At 31.9% G+C, this 23,239-nt stretch overlaps 1 protein-coding gene across 3 annotated transcripts in view; it reads right to left on the bottom strand.

The window, feature by feature from the left end:
- Nucleotides 1-23,239, bottom strand: part of NECTIN3 (nectin cell adhesion molecule 3) — a 121,125-nt gene that overhangs the window by 45,036 nt on the left and 52,850 nt on the right. Inside the window, exons 5-7 of one of the 3 annotated variants that reach the window (XM_025990568.2) lie at nt 21,995-22,146; nt 4,428-4,566; nt 2,220-2,304 (exon numbers count right to left, since the gene is read on the bottom strand). In XM_025990568.2, coding sequence (XP_025846353.2) covers nt 2,220-2,304; nt 4,428-4,566; nt 21,995-22,146 — 376 coding nt within the window. Of the gene's footprint in view, nt 1-2,219; nt 2,305-4,427; nt 4,567-12,597; nt 15,630-20,646; nt 20,730-21,994; nt 22,147-23,239 lie in introns of those variants that run through there. The other 2 variants (XM_072722603.1, XM_072722607.1) reach the window with 2 other exon arrangements.

Raw genomic sequence — 23,239 nt, 5'->3', positions numbered from 1 at the left:
AATTAACACATGACATTATAATCTATGAATCATAATAAATTATCTTACAGATAGATAATGATTCTGGCCCTATTATTATTATTATTATTATTATTATTATTTTGAGGGAGATAGCATGAGCAAGTATGTGCACGTAAGCTGGGAGGCCAGGGGGTAGGTGAGGGAGAGAGAGAATCTTAAGCAGGCTCCACACCCAGGGCAGAGCCTGAAGTGGGGCTTGATCTTACGACCCTGAGATCATGACTTGAGCCCAAATCAAGAGTCAGGTACTTAACTGACTGAGCCACCCAGGCGCCCTTAGCCTAACTTATTCTTAAAAGCTTTATAGAATTAGGAATTATTTCACCTCCAACTCAAGTTCTGACTGTCTTAAGCAAAATGACAGCAAATAGCTAACCCTCAGCAATATTTTCTAAAACCAGTTTATATAGAAGAATCACATTTTCACCTGCTTAATTTCAAGAAGAAAAAGTCACAATGTTACTAAATGGTTTCTGACTCCCAAAGTCCAATGTTTGTTATTCATTGCTGGTGTTCTCCCCTCAATTTTCTTTCTCATCTTTCCATTACTTTTCCACATGGCTCTTCATATCCACTCAGGTTTATACTTTTGGGTATGCAATTTACTACAAATTATTCTAATCAACAACTGAGTAATTGCACTAAATGCATCATAACTCCTACCTCCAAAACCCAGGAAGCCTTCCCTAACTCCAAAGATATTAAGAATTGTCGTTTTTAGCTCTGTCAACTCAAATCATCCAAGAAAAATCTTCCTTTTGTGTTTATTTGATAGCAAATACATTTATAGCAATCATATTTTTTAAACTAGAACTAAGGACACATGATGATCTAAACCAAGTAATTTTTTCTCAGTTTATAAGATTTTATAAATATATGATCTAAAGATATTAAATAAGTTACACGATCAATTAGTTTTACAAACAAGAATGAAATTATATGCAGTTAGTGTCATACTAGAAAATTACCACAACATTCTAAGAAAATTCTCAAAACTGAATCTAAAAATCCTGATTAATTGCTAGCTTTGTGGAGGGAGAAAGATAAGTTTCTTTCTGCAGGGTTAACAATAGCTCTAGGTAAATATTTTGTTGACAGTTCACACTACTTGTCAAGTTCATTCACTTGCCAAAAGTGATATGAAACTATACTCTTTCTGTGAAAATAAGGGGTCTGAAAAGATGGCATGCCTTCACCCCTAAGACACCAAACTTATGTAAGACAACAAAGCTGGTGCCACCTGGCAATGAGTGCAGATGCCAGAGAATGTTCATTCCTGCCCCAGGTTCAGGCAGTAGACTGACTATATGGCCAACCACGATAGAGAAGCTGAGAACATCCTGACAGATATATTCCCTTGGAGTTTTTCCACCAAATTAAATTAACTGGTGGCCAAATAATTAGCCTTATTTGAGCTGAAGATACAAAACATATCTTGGGAGAAAAATATTATAGAATATTCCTACAGATTAAAAAAAAAAACACAATATATGGATAGAGCACCAAAAGGTAACATGGATGTTAGAGGGAAAAAACAAAACCAAAACTACTAACGCTAGGAATGAAAGTATTCAAATATTCCAATGGTTTCAACTTTCCAAAGGAAAGCATATTAATCTAGGTATAGAATATGAGATAGAAACATTTACTTCTTTCACATGAATTATTATAAACTGATATCAAAAGAAAATTTAAAAGTTATCATAAATGTAATATAGGGACCAATATTCATACCTAGCATTTTAAATTGAAATATAAACTTTTTGTTCCTAAATAAAGGAATGCTAAAATTTAGACCTTGAGTATACTGAAAAGAAACAAAAATAAAATACATATTCCAAGGAGGAAAAGCTCTTTCTCATATCCTACCAAAGACATTCAATTTTTCTTTAATTTTATGTAAAAAATGTATATTTTACAATGATTCTATATGTCAATAAATCTATGTTAATAGTAAGTCTTTGGCCATAAGCTTTTAGTAAAAATTTCTACTGTTAAGACAGAGTTGATTTGTCCTATCTACACCAGCTATCACATCTTTTCTTACCACCTTTTTGGAAAAGTTTGATCGTTTAAAGGTTTCAAAGAAATGATTATGTATTATTATGCAACATTTAATGGTGACTAGATAATACTCCATATACATTACTTATAATTTTTTATTTCATTTTATTTTAAGTGTAATCACAAACACATACCTGATATAGAAGGTCTTTTTGAAGCAATGGGGGGGATCGTTCTTCATACATGGGAGGTGGTTTATGTGTGGGTGGAAGGTCGATCCTGCATTAAAAAGGTTAATAAATGTGACTGCAACATTTAGAAAAAAAGGGGGTGGGACAATTAAGGTTCTCTTAAGTTTTGAGGATATTTTCCTCACACTAATACATGCTTAATTTAGTTTTTATATTTCCATTACCCTATCACACATGAGGAAAAAAGCCTGGTTTTAAAGTTCCAATATTTAAAACCAATCTAATTGATTCATTTAAAGAAGTTTCTCAAATGGAAGAATTTCCTGAAAATTATTATTAGGCAAGTAACCTAGTACATAACCAATTTACTTAAGTATCCATCTGACTATGCCTACCATCATTTTAAAGAGAGTCAAACACGTGCAATGGAAGGCAAAGTGTCATAAAAGTGATTTTTAAAAAACTGTATCTTAAAATGATAATGAAAAAAGTTACATTGTACTTTGGAAGTATTTGCAAACCCATGGAATTTCAAAACCCATTTTCAAAACCCATGGTTACTCTTAGAATATCCATCTTGCAAATCAAGATCATTCAACTAAAGACCATATAACTCTTGTCACCTAAAATGAACAAAGGGCCTATTACATCCTCAGGGAATACATTTATTTTAGAAAAAAAAACTAATCAATTTTTAAAAACCTACATTTTCATGTATTTAAGCATTGTTACAATAAAAATTAAGTATATCTTGTAAGCTCTCTGCATTTTAGAAAACAATTTTTTATCTTCTCATACTTTTGAAGTTCACAGATAACTAATTTTCAATACTTGTGATGACTAAATCAAACAAAAATGTTACCTATATTAAAAAATAAAAAGAATGAAATCTCTAAAGGCCAAAGTAATTACGAACTCTGTGGCTTAATAACTCCTCAATGTGGGCATGAAATAATATCTTAAATGAACAGAATTCAAACAACAAATAAAATGGTTACACGGATGTAATTACGTAGCCTATTAGTAAATTATGTTTTTGAAATTATAGAAAAACCTGAGATAACTTGGGATCTTGGGAAATAAAGTTAACCACAAGCTAGTTACTCTTGAAATAGTAAAGATCTATAAAAATTACTGTAACTATAAATGTTAAAGAATCATTGTTACAGGTGTTGTAAAGATACTTTGCAGTTCTTTAAAGGTAATTATTTCCTTTAATCTAATTAAAATTACAGCAAATGTATAGCTCCAAGATGCTATTGGTCATTTGGGTGACAAAACCAAGGCCCATGGAGGTGATGTGACCTGTTCAGGATCATACCACTATTTTGATCAGGATAGAGCTGCGACTAACACTAAGGTGTCTTTAATCCAAGAAGATCTATCCCATAACTGTGCCAGATTAGAGGGGCCGAGACATACACACAGCATTTATGAAGAAACACACTGAGAGCCTCTTAATACAAAAATAATAACTGTATAAGAAATAATGTCATTTGTATAAAATGTCACAGTTTCATAAACAATATCATCTTCTTCTACTCATCAAAACCATGGGAGGTAAGTAGGAAAAATCATTATTCACATTTCACAGATGAAGCAGCAAAGCTGTTGATGGAATTAAGTGTATTGGGACGTTGGTTTTTTGATTCTACAGCAAAGTGCAATTTCTGCTTTAGCATTTTTAGCTCAATGACTACACCCTAAATACTGCTTTCTCTTTAAATAAAAAAGTTGCACATTTTGTAATTCATCAAAACCAAAATTGTTAAAGGAAGAAAAGCTTTAAAACTCGATGTATTTGATAATTCTTGGCAATTGAAAGTTAAGATCTATCCATACCTAGGACTCGCATATACAATCCAGAGAAAGAATTAAACTTCTAAGATATTTCAAACCTCTCTTTCAACCACACTTCATCAAAGACCTGCATGTTTATTCAGAAGGCAGGACAAAATAAAGTGTCATTACATTTTATTTGGAAAGATGCTTATATTCAGAGGTGGAAGAGGTGTTTAATATATTTGTCTTCAATGGCCCCATTACACTTTTTACCAGAACAGTATATTCTGATGAAACCATGGTCATCTCACAAGATCTAACAGTATCTTTACTCTCATTCATCAGGTACCTTACATAGGAGTAGCTGTAAAGATAAATACAAAGACTGACTCATACAGAATGTTGAACACAAGCAAAAAAGTTACCTACACTTTGTCAAGATAGGATGGTCTCCTTTTTCGAGGAGTCAGCAGGACAGTCACAAAGACCGCAATGATGAAAAGAGCAAGGACAGCTCCAATTACAGCTCCAGCTACAGCTATGGAAGAGGTCTGCTTAAATGGGACATCTGTAAAGCAACAAAAATTAGGCTTTTCAAACAATTTTAAAAAGAGTTTTTGAGTTTGCATAGCCTAATTTCAAAAATGATCAAGGACTGATTGAACATGTTACCCAATAGCATGCTTAGGAGACCCCAAATTTGATTCTTTTTGTAGGATTATGCTAACACCCTTTTTCCTTGCAAGATGTCACTTTAGCATAATTCAGCTTTGCTTTTTTTCAAGTTATGAAAATAATAACCCCAGTAAGATATGAGCAAATCTATTTTCTATGGGCAAAGAATGTCTGGAGGAGAACAGAAAAAAAGATGAAAACTATTTCAAGTTCTTACTCTAAAAGATAAAACAATTTTTTTCATTATTGAGTTAACCAACAATATATATACATTTACATTTTTATTCTAGTAAAATCATAAAAGAAGTTTTATTAAAAAAACCAAAAGCCTGTAAGATGGGGCAAACCAAAGACAAAAAAAAAATCCCAAGCCTAATAAATACAGTCGAAAATGACACTGTAAATGTTTTTAAAGAGGTATTATAAAAACAGCACTTGTTGAAGATAATTTATTTCCCTTAATTCATGAACATCTAATAAAAAGTACACTAAAGGTAGTGTCTCTCCTACAAAAGTAAGTGGGAAATCTTCTCTATCCCTTCACTATAAACATACATAATTTCTAAATACCTATTTATCTTTCCCAGCCTGCACCATAAATTTTGTTAAGGATTTTAAAAACATACTTAGCAATTATCATTTCATACAGTCCTGAAAAATTTAGTCACTCTATCTTATGAACACCCAAATAAGGGAATATACTAAAACTATTATAACTATGTATTTTCAAATATAAGTATTATGGATATGACAATATTATATGTAAATATTATTCAATCATTATGTGTAAATATTATTTTGGTAATTTCAGCAACATTAAACTTTTTGAGTAACTACCATCAATATATGCCTGGGTGGCTCAGTGGTTGAGTGTCTGCCCTTGGCTCAGGGCATGATCTCAGGGTCCTGGGATCGAGTCCTTTATCAGGTTCCCTGCAGGGAGTCGGTTTCTCCCTCTGCCTAGGTCTCTGTCTCTCATGAATAAATAAAATCTTCAAAAAATATATATATACACAGACACACAATTTTATCTTTTTAACCAATAAGATAAATGTTTAAGATAATATCTTATAAATGAAAATACTGTACTTCTAAAGTTAAATATTCTGCCTAAGGTTATTTGATCAAGTAGTAATAGAGAACAAAGAGTGAAATAAAGTTAACTGGGGCAGGCTAGAAGCCACCACCTTTATGCCCTTACTGGGAGAAAATGTTTTTTTGCAGTATTCAACTTAGAATCTCCTTTTGGTCTGGTACTTGGAAATGAAGAACTCTTAGCTTTTATTTGAGTGGACCTTCATATAAACTTTTTTTTTTCCATATAAACTTCTAAATAATTGCAATGACCGTTGCTGGAACCAGACATGGCAAATTTAAAGAGAATTAAAGCACTATCAGTTTTGAAGTATGTTTCGCCAACTTACCATCATAGTATTTTCATATAAATACTTATTTAGAAGTACTTTCCAATTTTGTTTCTATTAGAATGTCAGTCGCAAGGTGTTTGCTAAAAAACAAGGTTTTACTTAATTATAAAATTCCTTAGCAAACTAACAGCCCTCGGTTTGTTAAATAAGGAGTCATTTTATTAGTCTCATTCTAGACTAAGAAACTTATGCCAATGTTAAGTAACCCACTACAGTAACCTTTCAAACACTGATTAGAATCTAAAAATAGTAAGATATACAATTTGTGTGTGTGTGTGAGTTCAAGCCCAATGCGAGGTTGTGCTTGAACTCACAACCCTGAGATCAAGACCTGAGCCAACTGAGCCACCCAGGTGGCCCCAGATACACAATTATTTTAATCAGTAATCAGCTTAGTCATTCAGGACCTTACCCCTTATTTCCTAACACGTGCCTCATTTATCTTCCTATTATTGCTCATTTCTCTAATCCTTACTATCTCCATTTGAATATGCTACATGAGGAAAAGTCTGAAATCCAAGCCAGTCAAATACTACTCTGCTCTTGTAAGTGTTTGAAGATCTGGAATGATCTAGGAATAATTTCTACTCTACACTATCACTTTTCCCACCAAAAACTATAGCTTTGTATTCTGTCTTTAACAATAGGTCAATCGAAACCTATTAAGGTTAGGCGCCTGAGGTTTTGTGACCAAGGCCATACACATCATCAGTGGCACCAAATAAAAAAAATCCCAATGTGTCAAGTATGCTATTTATTCCACACTACTTACTCTAAATATATTCCTATTCCTTTATAGGAAATCTTTATTTTGCTAAGGGATAAAAAGCAATCCTATCATTTTTGCCCAAGTGTACTGAATTCAAATTTGAGGGTTACCTTGATGATAAGGACAAAGTTAATACCATATTTATAGTAATACTTCCAAAATTATTTTTTAAAAACTCAGGTTACTCTTTGAATATAAGATTTTCAATGTACAGATCATTCATTATACATTCATCAAACTTCACACCTCCAAGAAAACCTTTCAGCTAATCTTGGTAAAGATATTAAATTTGGTAGTGCTTGTACTAAAACATAGTCACAGACTTCATATCCTAAAGTAATTCCCAACTCTCTATATTATTAATATCCTTAAGTAATTCTCAAGTCCAAATAGATACTATTTGTTAAACATTTAAGTTATGGTCTACTTATCTACTTTTGTCCCATTAGTCTTATAATTCCTAGCTCTAGGACTCTGTAACTTAGGAGTTAGTTGACTGCATGTAGACCATAACTCTGCCTTCTAACTTAAGTGGGCATATTTATTTCCCTTGGTTCCATTCATCCTTCACTCATATTTATCCTTTCTTTGTACACCTCTTCTTAGTATCACAACAGTCTAATGAGTGCCGAAAAGAGCAACTGAAAGAAAAGCCAGGTTATAAATCCATTTACCAACCAGATATACTATATAGATAAACTGACTATGTTAAATACATATATGGGATATACTTCATAATTCCTTTTCTGATTCTTCTACTAATTGACAAAAAAAACAAATGCAGAATACATTTAAGGGTATTAAGAGATGATGAACACTACTCTAAATTGCAAAGGAAGGGCTAAAATTTCTTGCATTCAAGTCAAAGAATTTTAATGAAAATTGAGAATTTAGTACCAACACTGCCTCCTCCACATCTCTGTCCACATAATCTACACAGACTCTATATTACACGAAAGCAAAAAAAATAAGCAAATGTCTAATATAAAAATTTGACGTTTTTAAACATTCAGTTAATTTACTGAGTGACTGACGTGAAGCAACATTACCATCACCCAAAAAGATAGCTTACTAAATCTTAACTATATGCTTACGATCAGCAGAAAACAAGACAAAAATGTTAAAATAGTCAAAGATTTGTATGTGTGTATTTCAAAAGAACAGCTTCCTATTATCATGACAGCTGCATTAATCCACAGATATTGGAAACTCATCTACAAAAACAAAAAATTAGTATTCCCCAATATAACAGAGGCTTACTGACCATCACCAGAGATATCATGCATATGCCTTTGGGAAACATATTCAAAAATCTGTTAACACATCACACCAAAAGAAACAATACACAGAAATTCCGTTACTTTAAAAAAATGTACATATAACTACTAAACTGAATTTAAGTTTGTCTTTATTACTGATACATATGAATAAAAAATGTGACAGCTATTAAAACATGTGTTCACCTAGTTCACATGACAAGATTTGAAAAAGATACTATTCTATATAGTAAAATACAGAAATTTGCTAAAACCACTTAAAATGAGTACAGAAATCTACAGGCCCTTTTCACACTTACATTCAAACACTAAGTACTAACAATTAATTGAAAGTTTCATTTTTTTTCATTCCCTTCACCAAAACTTCAGTGAAGTTATTGCATGATTCACACGTTGTCAATTATCTACAAACTTACCTTCTCAACTTCTATTTGCTCCCTATAATACCTATCACCGTATTACCAATTTTCTCCATAAATATATCTCACTTTTTCAATAGCCCCTTTTAATGCTTAACTTTTGATACATCTAGTCCTTTATAGAGAATCCATAAAAATATTTTTTTCCAGTGTAGAGATCATTTATCCTATCCCTTTTTTAAGGATAAGTGATAATCACAAAATAAATTTTGTACTAGTATATAATACACAGACTGGCATGGGTAGCCCCACTTAGTCCAAATATCAGGAGTTCACTTGCTATACAAGGCACCCAAAAAGTCCTGTGGCCAGTGTGGAGTAGGACAGTTCCAGAATGAAATCAAATAGACACTCCGTTGTTCCCTCTCAGCACAGTCAACATATTGTGGCCTACTGGGATATGTGAGAGCTCAGCTGAGTGAACTAATAAGTACCCTAGATTTAACTAGAGGTCAAGAATGTAAAAGAGGCATGACATGGGTCCCTGGATGACAGGTGAACATCTGACACACAGACCAAATGGGGGTATGAGTGCTAATCCAGGTTATAGATTAGTAAACATTTATGCCTAGTAAATGTCATTCCTGCAAAGAACTGGTAGAATGAAGAGAACATCAATAATGAAGGCACAAATAATGACAAAAGCCCCAAAACGACAATGCAAGTATCTTACTCTTAATACACAAACTTGATCAGTTCCATCGGGAAGTAATACCACAGACATATAATCAGACGTAATGAGTGAGCCATAAAAACTAAAACACATTAGGAGACCAAATAAAGATTTACATTCACTCTTATTAATGATAAACCTCACACTAAATCCATAGTGCTGAAGCTGTAGGTAACATGAGGGTGGGGTTACTGTCATTAAAAAAAAAAAACATTGAAAAACCAATCATTCTGAACAGGAGACTAGCTCTAAAAACAGCATTTGGGATGAAAACTGTTAAGGTCCCCAACAATGTACTTCTTCCATTTGAATCTACTTGTTTTTGAAAGGTAGCATTTTAGTTACCAAGGATCAAAATAAAAACCAAATTATCAAAATACACTGAACATGGAATCAAACCTTTGAATCATTGAATCAAAAGTATAAAAACAAAATTAAAAAAACAACATATGAAGCACATTCAATCACATAGTTTGAGCTGGACCTTGAATATGGAAAAGGGTGGAAAGGAAAGTTCAGGTAAAAGCAGCTGGATGTGATTATTCAGACATTAAAGCACATGGCATGGTAAAAAAAAAAAAAAGTTACTACACCTAGACATTAAGTAGGTTCTGGATTAGATCTAGGCTTTGAGCATCTAATGACTGCTATTATCAAAGGAAAAACAGGTATTATGTGCCTCTGACAGAAGATACCATCACTTAAGAAGTAATTTTGCCTCTCAAAATTAAGCCTTAACCTTATGAAAGTTTTAGACCTGACAATTTACAGAAAATACAGAGGTACAAGTACAATCCAAACTGGGAAACTGCAGGACACACATGAAGCCATTTCCTCAACAAATAAAATACAAGGCAAAAATTAAGAGTAGGGAAATGCCTCACAGAGAACATATAGATTAAAAGAGATCACAATATATGGGTCACATTTATATACTAATTAAAACTGCAAAAATGTGATTAGAACTTTGAATATTTACTAGACATGTAATATTAAGGAATTGATTTTTCATGTAATGATAAATCTGTGGTTACTTTTCCTAAATGTTCCTTCTCTTTTAGAGCTGCATGCTGATATATTTACAGATGAACTAATGGCAGGAAGGATTATGTGGGTAAGAATTTAATGGAACAAGACTGATCATGAGTTGATAATAACTGAAGCAGGTACACAAATGTTCATGTCATTATTCTATACTACTTTTGTATTAATTACCCATAATAAATTTTTTTAAAGGGGGGCCAGTTTTCTAGATCTAGTTACCTCGGGCTTTTAGCTCAAACTATCCCTTCAAAAAACTAGGTGTTTCCTGAGATAATTCTCAAAACTGAGACTGTGATATTAGATATGTCTCTACAGAAATATTATATATGAAATAAGGAAATGAGGCCTCGAATTATTCTTTCAAGTTTTGAAGATTATATTTTCAAGTTATCCTACTAAATTCACCTTCACTCTGCTTCACCCATAACACCCAGCCAGAATAGCAGCAGAAAATATCAATGAACTAGGACAACCCAAAATTGAATAGTTTTATCCTCATAAATTGAAATGAACTTGATAAAATAACTATCATCAAGGTTCAAGAAGATAACCCCTAAGGATATATACAGCAAAAGCTTTTGTAAGCAAATCTATCACTACTCAACCCAAAGTAGATAGGTAACAAACAAAACAAAAAGAAAAAAAACCTTGCAGCTTACTGAATAGAAGAAAACAAATATTAAACAGAAAGCATTTTTTAGAATATAGAAAAGTTGTTATGCTGTGTATACTATTCCAGAGATTACTTCATGCCTGAATATTCATTGGTATAACAAAAGGAAAACCAAGTTTAATCCAGTCAAAATGTATGCTATTTTAAAACAAAAACAAACAAAAGAACCCACTGCTTGCTTTAAAATAATTTAAAGTTTAGGAAAACAAGTATAATTTTAAACAGCAGAGATAGAAAACAGGGAGATGGTTACAATTAGAAGCAATGGCATTTATAATGAAAGCCATTACAAATACAATGTTTATAAGTGAAAAACACTAAATGTCAACTTACAAAATATCTTGTGAAATGTGTTCATCCAAATGCAAAGCCAATGTATATACATAATTTAACTTAAATCACACACTCTCAGCAAAAATATTCAAAATTCGTTTTAACTGCTAAGACTAGAGAAACAGGTAATTCATGACTATGGAGAGCAAATTCTGTAATGGCTAACCTACCAACTTAGATGCTCTCTCTCCTCAAACTTTATTTAACTGTATCCTTAACCTGATATAGTCTTGTTTGGGTAGAGAAATAAAATAAATTTCAAATTCCCACAAAAACTTCATTACTTAAAATATAAGAAACTAGATTATACATACAACACACACACACACACACACACACACACGTACACACACGCTCCAGCAAATAACATAACGAGGACAAAGAAGGTAATACAGAGATACAGGCTTGGTATAGAAATATGCCTCTAAAGAATTTTTTTAAAAACTTTTATTTAAATATTTGTTGCATGGCTATTAGGGCTACCACCTGATAAATAATTTGGTGGAAAAAAAAAAGTAAAAACCACTGGTACAAATTGAAATTAAATGCAAACTCAATACACCAAAAATTTGAGAAAGGAGTTTCTTATGAATGATACATTTCCAATTAACAAGTGAATAGAAAAGACAATTAAATCTATAAATCGTTCCTCTATTAGAATTAAAAATATGGGTACCATTTCTTCCTTCTTATATTTTACACTGATTATTTCCATACATTCACAACTTCTTGTTCATATACCTTTAGTATTTACCAAAAACAAAATCAAACTCAAATAAAATGTTTTCACATATAAATTGTTATATTTATCTCAATTCTTGCACTCATATTGTACTTCCTACAAGCCCTTCTGCTACACATTTAGCTAGGGTTGTCTTTAGAAAACATTCCTATATATGGCTATCAGAAGCAATACTTACTACTGAAAAACCTTAATGGTTTCTTTAATCTTAGACTTATCAAATAGAAACCTTTTAGGCACATGGTAAAATACTAAATATTTCAACTATAATGTACTCCTCAAATGTCACTTTTAAGGTTAACCCCTAGCCTATTAAAGTTTTAATGTATTTTAATAAAAATGGCAAAAAAAATTGCATTCATCATCCCTGCATTACTGAAATATTTTAACCAGTGTGAAAGAAAACCCGAAAGCGAAAACAAAAATGAGAAGCCAGTTCAAAGAATAAAGAAACAAAAATAAAAATGGTCAAAATAAAGTAAAACATTCTTCCATCTTTTCCAGAAAAAGAAAAGGATTTTCATATCGACCTATCAATTAGCTGTAAATACCACTGATACTAAAAAATTAATTTAACAAAATGTTTAATGACTATTCATGTTCACAAATAAGTCTCTATGTACAGTAAACAAAGTTCTAATAAACAGCAGTGCAATGCTTCAGAAAGTCTTAACTAGTATCAGTTTTTATGATTTTTTTAATCTTTTTGTTTGCCAAATGGTTTAGTTTAAGGATACAGAATGTATCAAACACTCACTTGCAGTTTTCCATGTCACCCTCTCCCGTAAAAAAACAAACAAAAATGTCCACCCTAAACACATAATGGCCACAATATTAAAGGAAGATCTTAATCGCTAAGTATTTATATTTTTAAAATGCAGTTCTTAAAATACATTGCTAATTTCTTTCAGATTGCACTCAAGTTGAGATTGATACAGTGATTATTCTGCTTAGATTCATATGGCATTTTAAACCATTGTTCTAAAGATGAAATTGTGAACAAAAAAGCCACAATTCACATCTTCCATGGCAAGAATTTTAGATCCATCTTTCTTGTGGCCATCTCAGTGCGAGTATTTAAATTAAAACATAAAGTCCACTTCAATCACAGGTATTACCAATAAAGTTTTCCTAGTATTTGTACATCAGTGGTTAATTATATTAAAACCAGATATTTTTAACAATATATGAGTGAGCTTACCTGTATCCTTAGCTGATATTATAGTTTTAGACTAAGTGTGTGACTGTTTGGGAAGAGAAATAAAATAGGTTTCTAACTTCCACAAAATACTGCTAGTTCAAAGAAAGGAAATTATGTTATAATCATTTAGAATAAGGCCTTGACTACTTGCAAAATTCTATGAACATGTTAGAACTTTGCCTTATAAAACATTCCTTTAGATTTGAGGAGAATCATCAGGAGTGGGGTGGTTGGGGGATTTAAAAAAAAAAGTACCTACTTTGCCTTTTTATTAACAAAATAATTTATTTATGATTTTCCTACTAACTTCCACTTCAATTCCCTGGCAAAACACCTAAGGCAATTCTACACAGTCCTTTTTCAAATGAATCATCAACAGAAAAAACATATTCTTTGGGCTTCAAAGTAGTTGTCATTATTACAATTTTACAGGACTCCACCGTAGAAGCAATTTAATTACCTCACAAAGAAGATGATCCACATTTGAAGATTTAGATAACATTTCTTTTTCAAAAGATACATGATTTTTGGAAAGAATATACTTAATGAATTATGCAATAAACAAAAACAAAACAAAAAACCTTATGATGTTTCCAGTTTTAATTGGAAAAACAAAAATCTTGAAACAAATACATACATTTAGGAAGAAAAGGGGGATGGTTTGCCATATCCATCAGTAAGTGTTAATGACTGGTTCTATAATTCAAATTTTTCTCATTAAACCCCAAATTTACAAGTTTATTCTAATTTTCTGCATATTTACCTGTCTGAATGTCTCAGATAACTAAAACAAGATGGGCTAGAAAATTCTTTGTATAAATTCTTGGCTGACATGTCTCATTTCTGAAAACTGGTACTCCAATGCTAGTTTACCCACATTGTACCATATATTGAAATGCCCTCTCTGAACTATATTTAACTGCGTACCATCTTTTCATTATTGTTCTTATATTTAGGACATAAAGCATTCAAACAAAACTATGCCACTTAATATATCAAAATCTATGTTCATACAACATTTAAGAATTGTCCTCCAGAGATGAAAAAAATGTAGTAATTATGTTTAAAAGGCATGTTTTTATTATAACTCTTGTACGTATTCTGGACAAAAATACTGACCAGCTAATTATGCTCTTCCACACATCATGTTCACTGAGTTTACTACCACAGTTTTAGTGCAACAAAATATCTTTGAAAAGCCACTCTACAGTAATTATGGCAAGGCTCATTAAAATGCAGAGGTAAAGATTCCATTTGTATAGAAACTTAGAAAATAATGTTTGAAAAGGAAAGGTGTTTCATCAGGCAGAATATTTTTTCGTATACTAAAAATATATATAAACATTTCTTGAATTAGTTTTATAGTCAATTTTGATGTAGCATCATTTAGTGGTGATAAATTTTGAGAGGTATATGTTTAACAAACATTATACTTGAGATTATAGTCTTAGGTAAACATTTAATACACAATGCCAAGGTAGTTTCCTTTTTTTTTTCTTTTTAATTTTTGTACCAAAAAAGTCATACATTTAATGTTGACATTTCTTCTTACCTGTGTGCCTCAGACCAATAAAGTACTCTGCATTAAAATTTAAATCTTGAGACAGTAGTACAGCATTGAAAAAAAATTGTAAAGCAGCTCAGATACATTGAACCCAGATTTTACATTTTCATTTGTCAAATTAGAATATAAAAAGTAAGCTTGAAAATCAAGTTGAAAAAGCTTATTCTTCCTCAAGAAAAAGTATGAACAATCTGAAAATGATCAACTAGTATGAATGAAACATTGTACATAGGTAAGTCACATTTAGTGGTTGCTAAACATACCACTCCCTCCTGGAAATTACCGAACCATCTACGTGTGAAACTAAGTCATCTTCATTGTCGTCATAATGTTCATCGCTGACGAATTTCATTCCCATTTTTAGATCTTCATAATAATCCATTGGTCTTTCAAACCTACTGAGATTTTCTACATTGTTCCACTGCGTTTTTTCAGGCTCTTCTAAATAGTCTTTCCGTATTAGATTGTTCACTGGATTTTTGTTTTCTTTTTTCACACTGTCTGGGTAAGAATCAAGCTCATCTTGTTGAAGAACATCTATTTGTGATTCTTTCTGCATATCTGACGGTGGAATGTAGTTCTTGGCAAAGTAGTCTCCACGAAACGTCCGTCTTCTCCTATAGCAGAATATTCCAGCCAAAACACTTACAAGTACTATGAAGAGAGCCCCACCCACTACACTAGCAATGATTGTGCCAATTGTGTCATCCTTAATTGTTGCCAAAGTTGACAATGGGAAGGGCAATTTTTTTGGTTCTGTTGCTAGATCCTCGATGTCAGCAGTTGAGGGATGCCACTGAATTGTAGGTTGAAGGGTGGTAGTAGTAGGAGGATCTAATGGAAACAGTAAAGATAGACAAGACACAGAAAGGCAAAGAATGTCAATGCAGGCTGATCTGGCAGCAAGTTGAAAAGACAGCACAGTTAATGAATATATATTCATAGTAACAATAGTTTTTCATTCTTAGGATCAGAATGTAGTGGTACTTCTATATTTTTTTTAAAATAACAAAACTGACATTTAGTCAGTTACCAATGAAGTAAAATAAATGAAATTACCTATGGTGTAAATCCTAAATTATTCTATTCCAAGTTTAAGCATGGTATTGTACTCCAAGGAATACTTTTCTTTCTTTCTTTCTTTTTTTTTTGAAGAGCATTACTTAAGTGTCCTGTATACAGCTGGCTTAAGAATTCTCATACAAAAACATTAAGCAATCCAAATGTACATTTTCTTAGCCAGAAGAACAAAGAAATAAAATGAAAGAATTAAAAAAATTAAAATGTTTTCTTAATATCGATCTTTACCTAATATCGTTTTACTTTTATAAGATTGGAACTTATCTTTAAAAGAATGAAAAACTATAGATTCTTGTTAAGTGGCCATAGTATAGCTGTTGGCTTAATAATTCTCTCAAAAATATTTTCCTTAAGTAAAGAGAACTCTTCAATTTTTAGGAAGGACATATATAGTACATACCATTATTTAGTAATTTAAAAATAAAAAGCATGTTTAAACTGTGTTAGCCAAATGGGCTATATTATCAAATGAGACTAACAGACAAGGACAAAGTAAAAACATGTTATCAAGTGTTATAAAATGCCATCACCATGTCTATATCCCATGGGTAAAATATCCAAACATTTAAGTAATTGAAGAATTTCAACCGTGTCTGCAAAATTTAGCGTCACATTGCTTTAGTATGGAATCTCAAAGAGTAGCTAATATTTTAGAGAGAACATTCTAATAATACTTAAATATTAGATGCAAATGATCCTGTATATTGCCATTAGATTACAGAGTAAATAGCCATTAATATTAAAAAGCAACTAAACATAAATAGTAAAAATTAAAGATCGGTTAATTCTCAATTAAGTGGTATTTGTAGGTCATGTTACACAAAACTCTAGAGTTTGAAGAAAGGATGAGTTAAAAAACCTTGAATTTCTTCTTTGATAAAAATAAATGACTCAAATGGTAATCTCCTATAATTAATTTTTAAATGAGTGGTACTGAGAGATTTTAAAAAATGATTGTTAGAAAAATACTAAATCTACATGGGGTAAGTTATTCTAAAATTACAAGCTAAAGAAAAGTACTTACTGAAACAGGTTTCATCACGGAATGCCATATGTACAGAATGTGGTAAAAATTTAGCAAGTACAATATAAAATTAACAAGTACAGCATAACTAATTTCCTATGAGTTTAAACCAATATAACAGGCAATCCTGCCAAGTACTTTGAAGTGAATACTAGTTATCATATTATATGTAAGTGAATCAAGGAAGAGTTTTAATTTGTAAGAACATATTATTCACTAGTTGAATAAATTCAATCTTAAAAAAAATTGTGGAATGGTAGGATCATTTCTAGTATAAAAGTAGTAAAGCCTATCATATAATGCAACTCCAGAGAACCAGGATATTAAAGAAATAAATGAAAAATTAATCATCTGCAAGACAATTCATGTATTTTCTGAGGTGGTAGGAAAATGGGTAAGTTTTCGAATACTAAATGTCATCTTTACAATGATTTCCAAAGAAAAAAAATATTACAATAAACTGGTACCAACATGTTTAAACAGAAGCACAAATCACCTAATTATTTGTAATTCACACATTTTTGTGCATGTTAAGATTTTTAAACTTGATAGTTCTTAATGAAATGATGTTTTTCTCAGAATAGTCATGTACCTGAACTCTCACCAAGATATGTAACTCACTTTTTTACTAAGTATCTCTTAAAAAAAAAAAAAAAAAGATTAACTGGTATTTCTTATTTCTACTTGCAATGTTCTTTATGTAAACACAGATTCATGGCCACTAATTAACTCAGATATAACAAAATACAGCTTTCAAAGACCCTAACTGAAAAAAAAGAGTAACCAAAAAACAAACCATACTTTAAAATTTTGTCAGTGAAAAAATAAAAATAAAAAAAATAAAAATAAAACAAAATAAAATTTTGTCAGTGGTTCTAGAAATTTTTTAACCTGCCAACACTTCCTCAACCAAATAAAGATATCATTGCCCCATTGATTCCACTGAAGAGGGATTACTGTTAATATTTAATTATTTTGTATTTTAAGCAATGGACATATGACAAGGCACAAGACATTTGTTAATGTTTTCTCATTCCTGCCCTGATCCAAGATAATTATACTGAGAATTAGAATTTGTGTAAGGAATCAAACAGATTATTTTGTAATCACTAATAGCTACTTATTTGTCATAATTTAAAATCCTTCCTCACAGCTTTCCTTATTTCTTCAGACAGTATTTTTTGATATTATTTGCAGAATGTGTGATAAGCGAATATTTTATTAATGTAATGAACTAGTCGAGACTATGAGTTCTCGACAATCAAATGAAGAAGTTTTATTCCGCCCCCCCCCCCCCACCACCAAATAGAGTTCTGCCAAACAGGAAAACAAATAGTCCAGTAAGGCTTTTGTAGCTATAAAAGATATTTTAGCGTAATAACTACTATATTAAAAAAATAAATCGATTTTCTTCTCTTAGACTTATAGGAGTTGTTTAAATAAACAAAATCTATGAATTTTAAAGAATACTGATTATATTTGGATTCTTATGCCAGATAGTGCACCTAATTCCTAAAATCAATAGGATTCAAAATTCAAGATTTGCATAGGATACAGTTTGAGTTTTAGGCATGGGGGAAGTTATGTGACTCAAAAATTTATTTCTCTATTCTCTAAGAAAAGTACAAATATTAGGGAAAAACATACCAAAACAACCAGAAAAACACAATTTGCAGCAGTCATTTAGTATTGAACAAAGATTCACTGTAACTCCACAAGTAGTAATTGAGGTTGAATGCTGCAATCTTGGATCAATCACCTATTGCCCCAAATCTTACACTTACCAATGTGAAAAAAGGGTAGAATAAAATTACAATTTCCCCTCAGAGCTGCTAACTCTACTCTGTTCTGAGATCTTTTAGTCTCCAGGCATAAGATACATTCATTTTAGAAATATTTTTAAAAATCATTTCCTAAATTTTTGAATATCAATTTTAATACTGAATTAAAATTTTTTTCTAGAGGAAAAAGGGTACATATAACTTTTAATAAAAAAAGGTCAACAGCTTAATTGTTTACTCTGTGTGAATTATGGCCTGTTATTCTGATAAAAGCCTATTAGGATTTACTAGTCATTATGGACAGGCAGTATTATATCTAGGATATTTAATATCCTCCGAGAAACTCTCAGAGGAGTTAACTATGCTCAACATAGTGTACTATATTAAAGACTGGATAAAAAGGTAAAGTCTAATACTTAAAATCATCTCATAAAATGTTTTCTAAAGTACTTAGCAGCAACTAATTGATTCTTCTTATTTACTTAAAATTTTATTTCCCCTCTTTTAGGACTTAGTAGAGGTTGACCAAAAATGTGTGAAGTTTATCATCAGTGTTATGTTATTTACCTTGTCAAACAAAATAAAGCTATATAAAAGCACATTCTGGATTTTTCTTTCTTGTTTTCTTTTCAAACAAATTTTTTCATTCATGCAAGGAAAGTTTACTGAACACCTATCACATGCCAAACATTACTGCAGATGGTGGAAATACAGTAGTAAGTAAAACAGATGAAAGGACTTATTTCTAGTAGAAGTAAAAACAGAAAAGCATATAAATAAAATATGTAGATATTATGTGGCAGTAAATACCATAGAGAAAAATAAGGCAGAGGAGGAGTAAAGGGGTAAAAGAGGTTTCAATTTTATTTATAGTCATGAAGGTGATACTTGAGCAAACACCTAAAGGAAGTGGGGGCAAGAGCTATAAGGATACCTGAAGAGCTTTCCAGCTGGAGAAGCAAGTCAAAGACTCTTAAGGTACCCCTGTTGTGTTCAAAGAACAGCAAGGAGGCCAGGACAAGGCCAAGTGCGTAAGGGATATAAGAGATGAGGTCAGAGAGAAAATCTAGGATCAGAGCATGTACAGATCCTTGTAAGTCACTGTAAGATCTGGTTTTCACTGTGGGTCAAATGAGAAGTTTGTGAAAAGTTTGCAGGAAAGAAGTGACATGATCTGACATGCCTTTTATAATGATCATTCTGGCTGCTGTTTTAAGGATAAATTAAAGTACAGAAATTAAATGGCTATATTAATAATGAAGTAAGGGCTGCTGGATCCCTGGGTGGCGCAGCGGTTTGGCGCCTGCCTTTGGCCCAGGGCACGATCCTGGAGACCCGGGATCGAATCCCATATCAGGCTCCCGGTGCATGGAGCCTGCTTCTCCCTCCGCCTGTGTCTCTGCCTCTCTCTCTCTCTCTGTGACTATCATAAATAAATAAAAATTAAAAAAAAAAAAAATGAAGTAAGGGCTGCTGATGGCTTGGGTCAGAATACTCACAATATAGGTGGAAAACTAGAAAGGTTCTACATATATCACAATGGAGGAGCTGCCATGGATTTGATGATGGACTGGACGGGGTATGAAAGAATAACTGAAATCAAGAATAAGCATCAAGGATGAAACCCTGAACAAAACTAAGGATGGAGTTGCCAATGGCAGAAAGGAGGGAAACTGATGGAGGAAGAGGTTTGGTGGCAAGTAGCAGAAGAAAGATCAGGACCTCAGTTTTGAATGTTAAGCTATAAGTGCTTATTTATACTTCTACAAAGAGTTAGTGATTTTAATAGGGAGTTGGACACATACATCGAAAATACTGGGAAATGGATACAAAATGCCAAAAGATATAATAAATTTAGGGTCACATCAACAGAATCAGTATATATAATAATGTCCAAATTGAGCCTCAATATTTAAATGACTACATAATAACAAACTGAGCCTGAGATTTACAAGTAATATCCCACACCAAATTTTGTATTATAGAAACACGGTAAGTAGTCCTTAGGTAACCACGTTTTAAATACGCATTTCCTGTGGCTTTAAGATCCTTAAAAAGAAAGAGAGAAAAATCTTTAAAGGAAGAAGGAAGACAAATAAACTAATATTTAATCTCATTCTGATTTCTACCAAAGCACTGCTACCGGCATAAAGGGCTAGCTAGGGCTGTCCACAGCTCTAAGCTTCTTGTGAGATGCATGCAAAAATATATTTGCATCACCCCTGTCATATGCCAGGCACTAAGTGCTGAGTATTCAGTGGTAAATGAAGCAAATACAAATTGATTAAATATGAGGATGGATAGATATATGTACACAAGCAAGTATACAACTACAAATTGTGGGAAATGCCATGAGAATATAATATGGGGGACTGTTTTTAGATTGATCATACAAAGACAGAGAATAGAACATTAAAGCAAGCTTAAAATTTCTCTAAAAATTTAACTATTCAGTTTTCATAATTACATAATTGCCATACAAACCTGCTTTTCTCAAGGTTCTCTTCCTTTTTCCTTTAATTTTCCATTGTTTAGACATGAGGATTTCTATATTCTTGCAGTCACTAACTAGGTACTCACAATATTTTTATATAATTTTTATAAATGAGCATTATACTGATAACTTATAGCCATACCCATGAAAAAAATGTATTTTTAGCTCTAACTTTATTTTGTGAGTACCCGAATTTATATACTCAAATTAATAAAAACATTCAGAGCAAAACCAACAGAATGTGAAAAATCTAAGCTCTTAGTGGCTTAAGGACTGACAATAAGAAACATCTTAAATTTTATTTCATTACAACATTTTCAGTAGCACTCCTACTTCACTCTCAGTAACCCAATATGATATAGTTCCATACTAAGTAACAAACTATGTTATTTAATAAGTCAGGTCATCAAAGTCAATAGCCCATTTTATGAGACACCTGTGTTCACAGTAGCCACCAAAATAACACGCAAACTCAGTATTTGTTCTCAATATAAAAATCAAAGAGCCTAGAAAAGTACATACAATCTATGAAAGGAATACTTAATACTATGGAACTGAAATATTAACTATATGCAAAGGTCTTAAAATGTATATAAGCTTGCTACATCGACATTTGACATTTCTTTAAGTAGTGCCAATTTACATATGTATCTTGGGTAGGGGTTACTTTATCACATCTCTTTTAGATTATTTGGAAAAACTCACACTGAGGAATCTGTACGTTAGCAAATATAAATCACTGGCGAGAATACAGTGTTGTTATGATTACAATTAGTGGAATAATTTCAGTAACTCATTTTGGGAGTAGACAGTAACTTACCTGAAATGTAGATGACCTTTTGATCACTTCTTTGACCAAGGGAATTGGTCACTTTACAGACATAAACACCAGAATAATTGAAAGTCAATGGATAGACAAAATGAAGAGTATTGTCTGAAGCCAATAAACCATCAGGCCACTGTCCATCCAACCTAGATTTTAAAAAGGATGAAATTATTTTAAATATCTTCAGACTTTATTCACTGACAGCTATTTACACAAGACGTACACTTTTAAGAGGTTAGTGAAAGAACTGGCATTTTTTAGGTAAAATTCACTGTGAAATGGAAGTATATGATACAAAGTTTCACTTCAATAAAAAACTGATAAAATCCATTAAGAATATCCATTCTTTCAAAAAAAGAATACCCATTCTTTCAAAATACCAACTGACATAAGTGCCAAGTAGGCCAACATATTAGAATGGAAGGCAAGGAAAGAAAAAATTATGTGATTTTAAAGAATTACATTCAGAAAACTGGAAAATTAGAAAAATATATTATCTGAAGACATGCAGTTTCAGAAGAATTAAAAATAATTCTCAGTACATCAGTGAATTCATAATATACCTATAAATTTCTTACTGAAAAGCCATCTCATTTAAGTACATGATAATGTCTTGGCACCTTTTGCAGCATATTTAAAAAGCACCAATTCACACTGAGAAAATCTATACTGTGCCCCATTCAGAGACGATTAGTTTCTAAAGCATCAAAAAAGGGTCTTCATATAAAATCATCTCATTTGTAAGGTGGGCATCTGTGACAGTAAAAACCAAGGTACCATTTGGCATCAATAATAACTTTTTTAAAATGGTGTCTATACTAACTTGGCTAAGAGGTCCTATCCTAGTGTATACATTACTATAAACCACAACAGGAATAAAAGCCTATGACAATTCTAAAGCCATTCATTGCAATGGAACTAAGTATACTGTTATATTTCATACTGGCAACCTTAGGGTACCAAAAAGCACACACCAAGATGTATTTATTTTGAATTTATTTCTAAAGCCTGTGAGTTATTTTTTAAGAGGACAAAAAGTCAAGTGAACCACTCAAATATTATGGTTTGAGCTAAGCAGATTTTCAAAAGGTTCATTTATTCATTCACTCAGCCATCCATTATTTAATTACTAGGAGCTTAATATTAACCATACTCTGCTCTGCTGGTTTGCTGAGATACAGAAGTAAATAAGATTTGGTCCTTGCTATAAATGATCTAAATACACAGAAGACTGACAAG

Source organism: Vulpes vulpes, chromosome 1 (genome assembly GCF_048418805.1).
Source record: "Vulpes vulpes isolate BD-2025 chromosome 1, VulVul3, whole genome shotgun sequence".
Taxonomy (NCBI): Eukaryota; Metazoa; Chordata; class Mammalia; order Carnivora; family Canidae; genus Vulpes; species Vulpes vulpes.
Note: the sequence above shows the minus strand (reverse complement) of the source record. Positions and strands in the feature narration are given on the sequence as shown.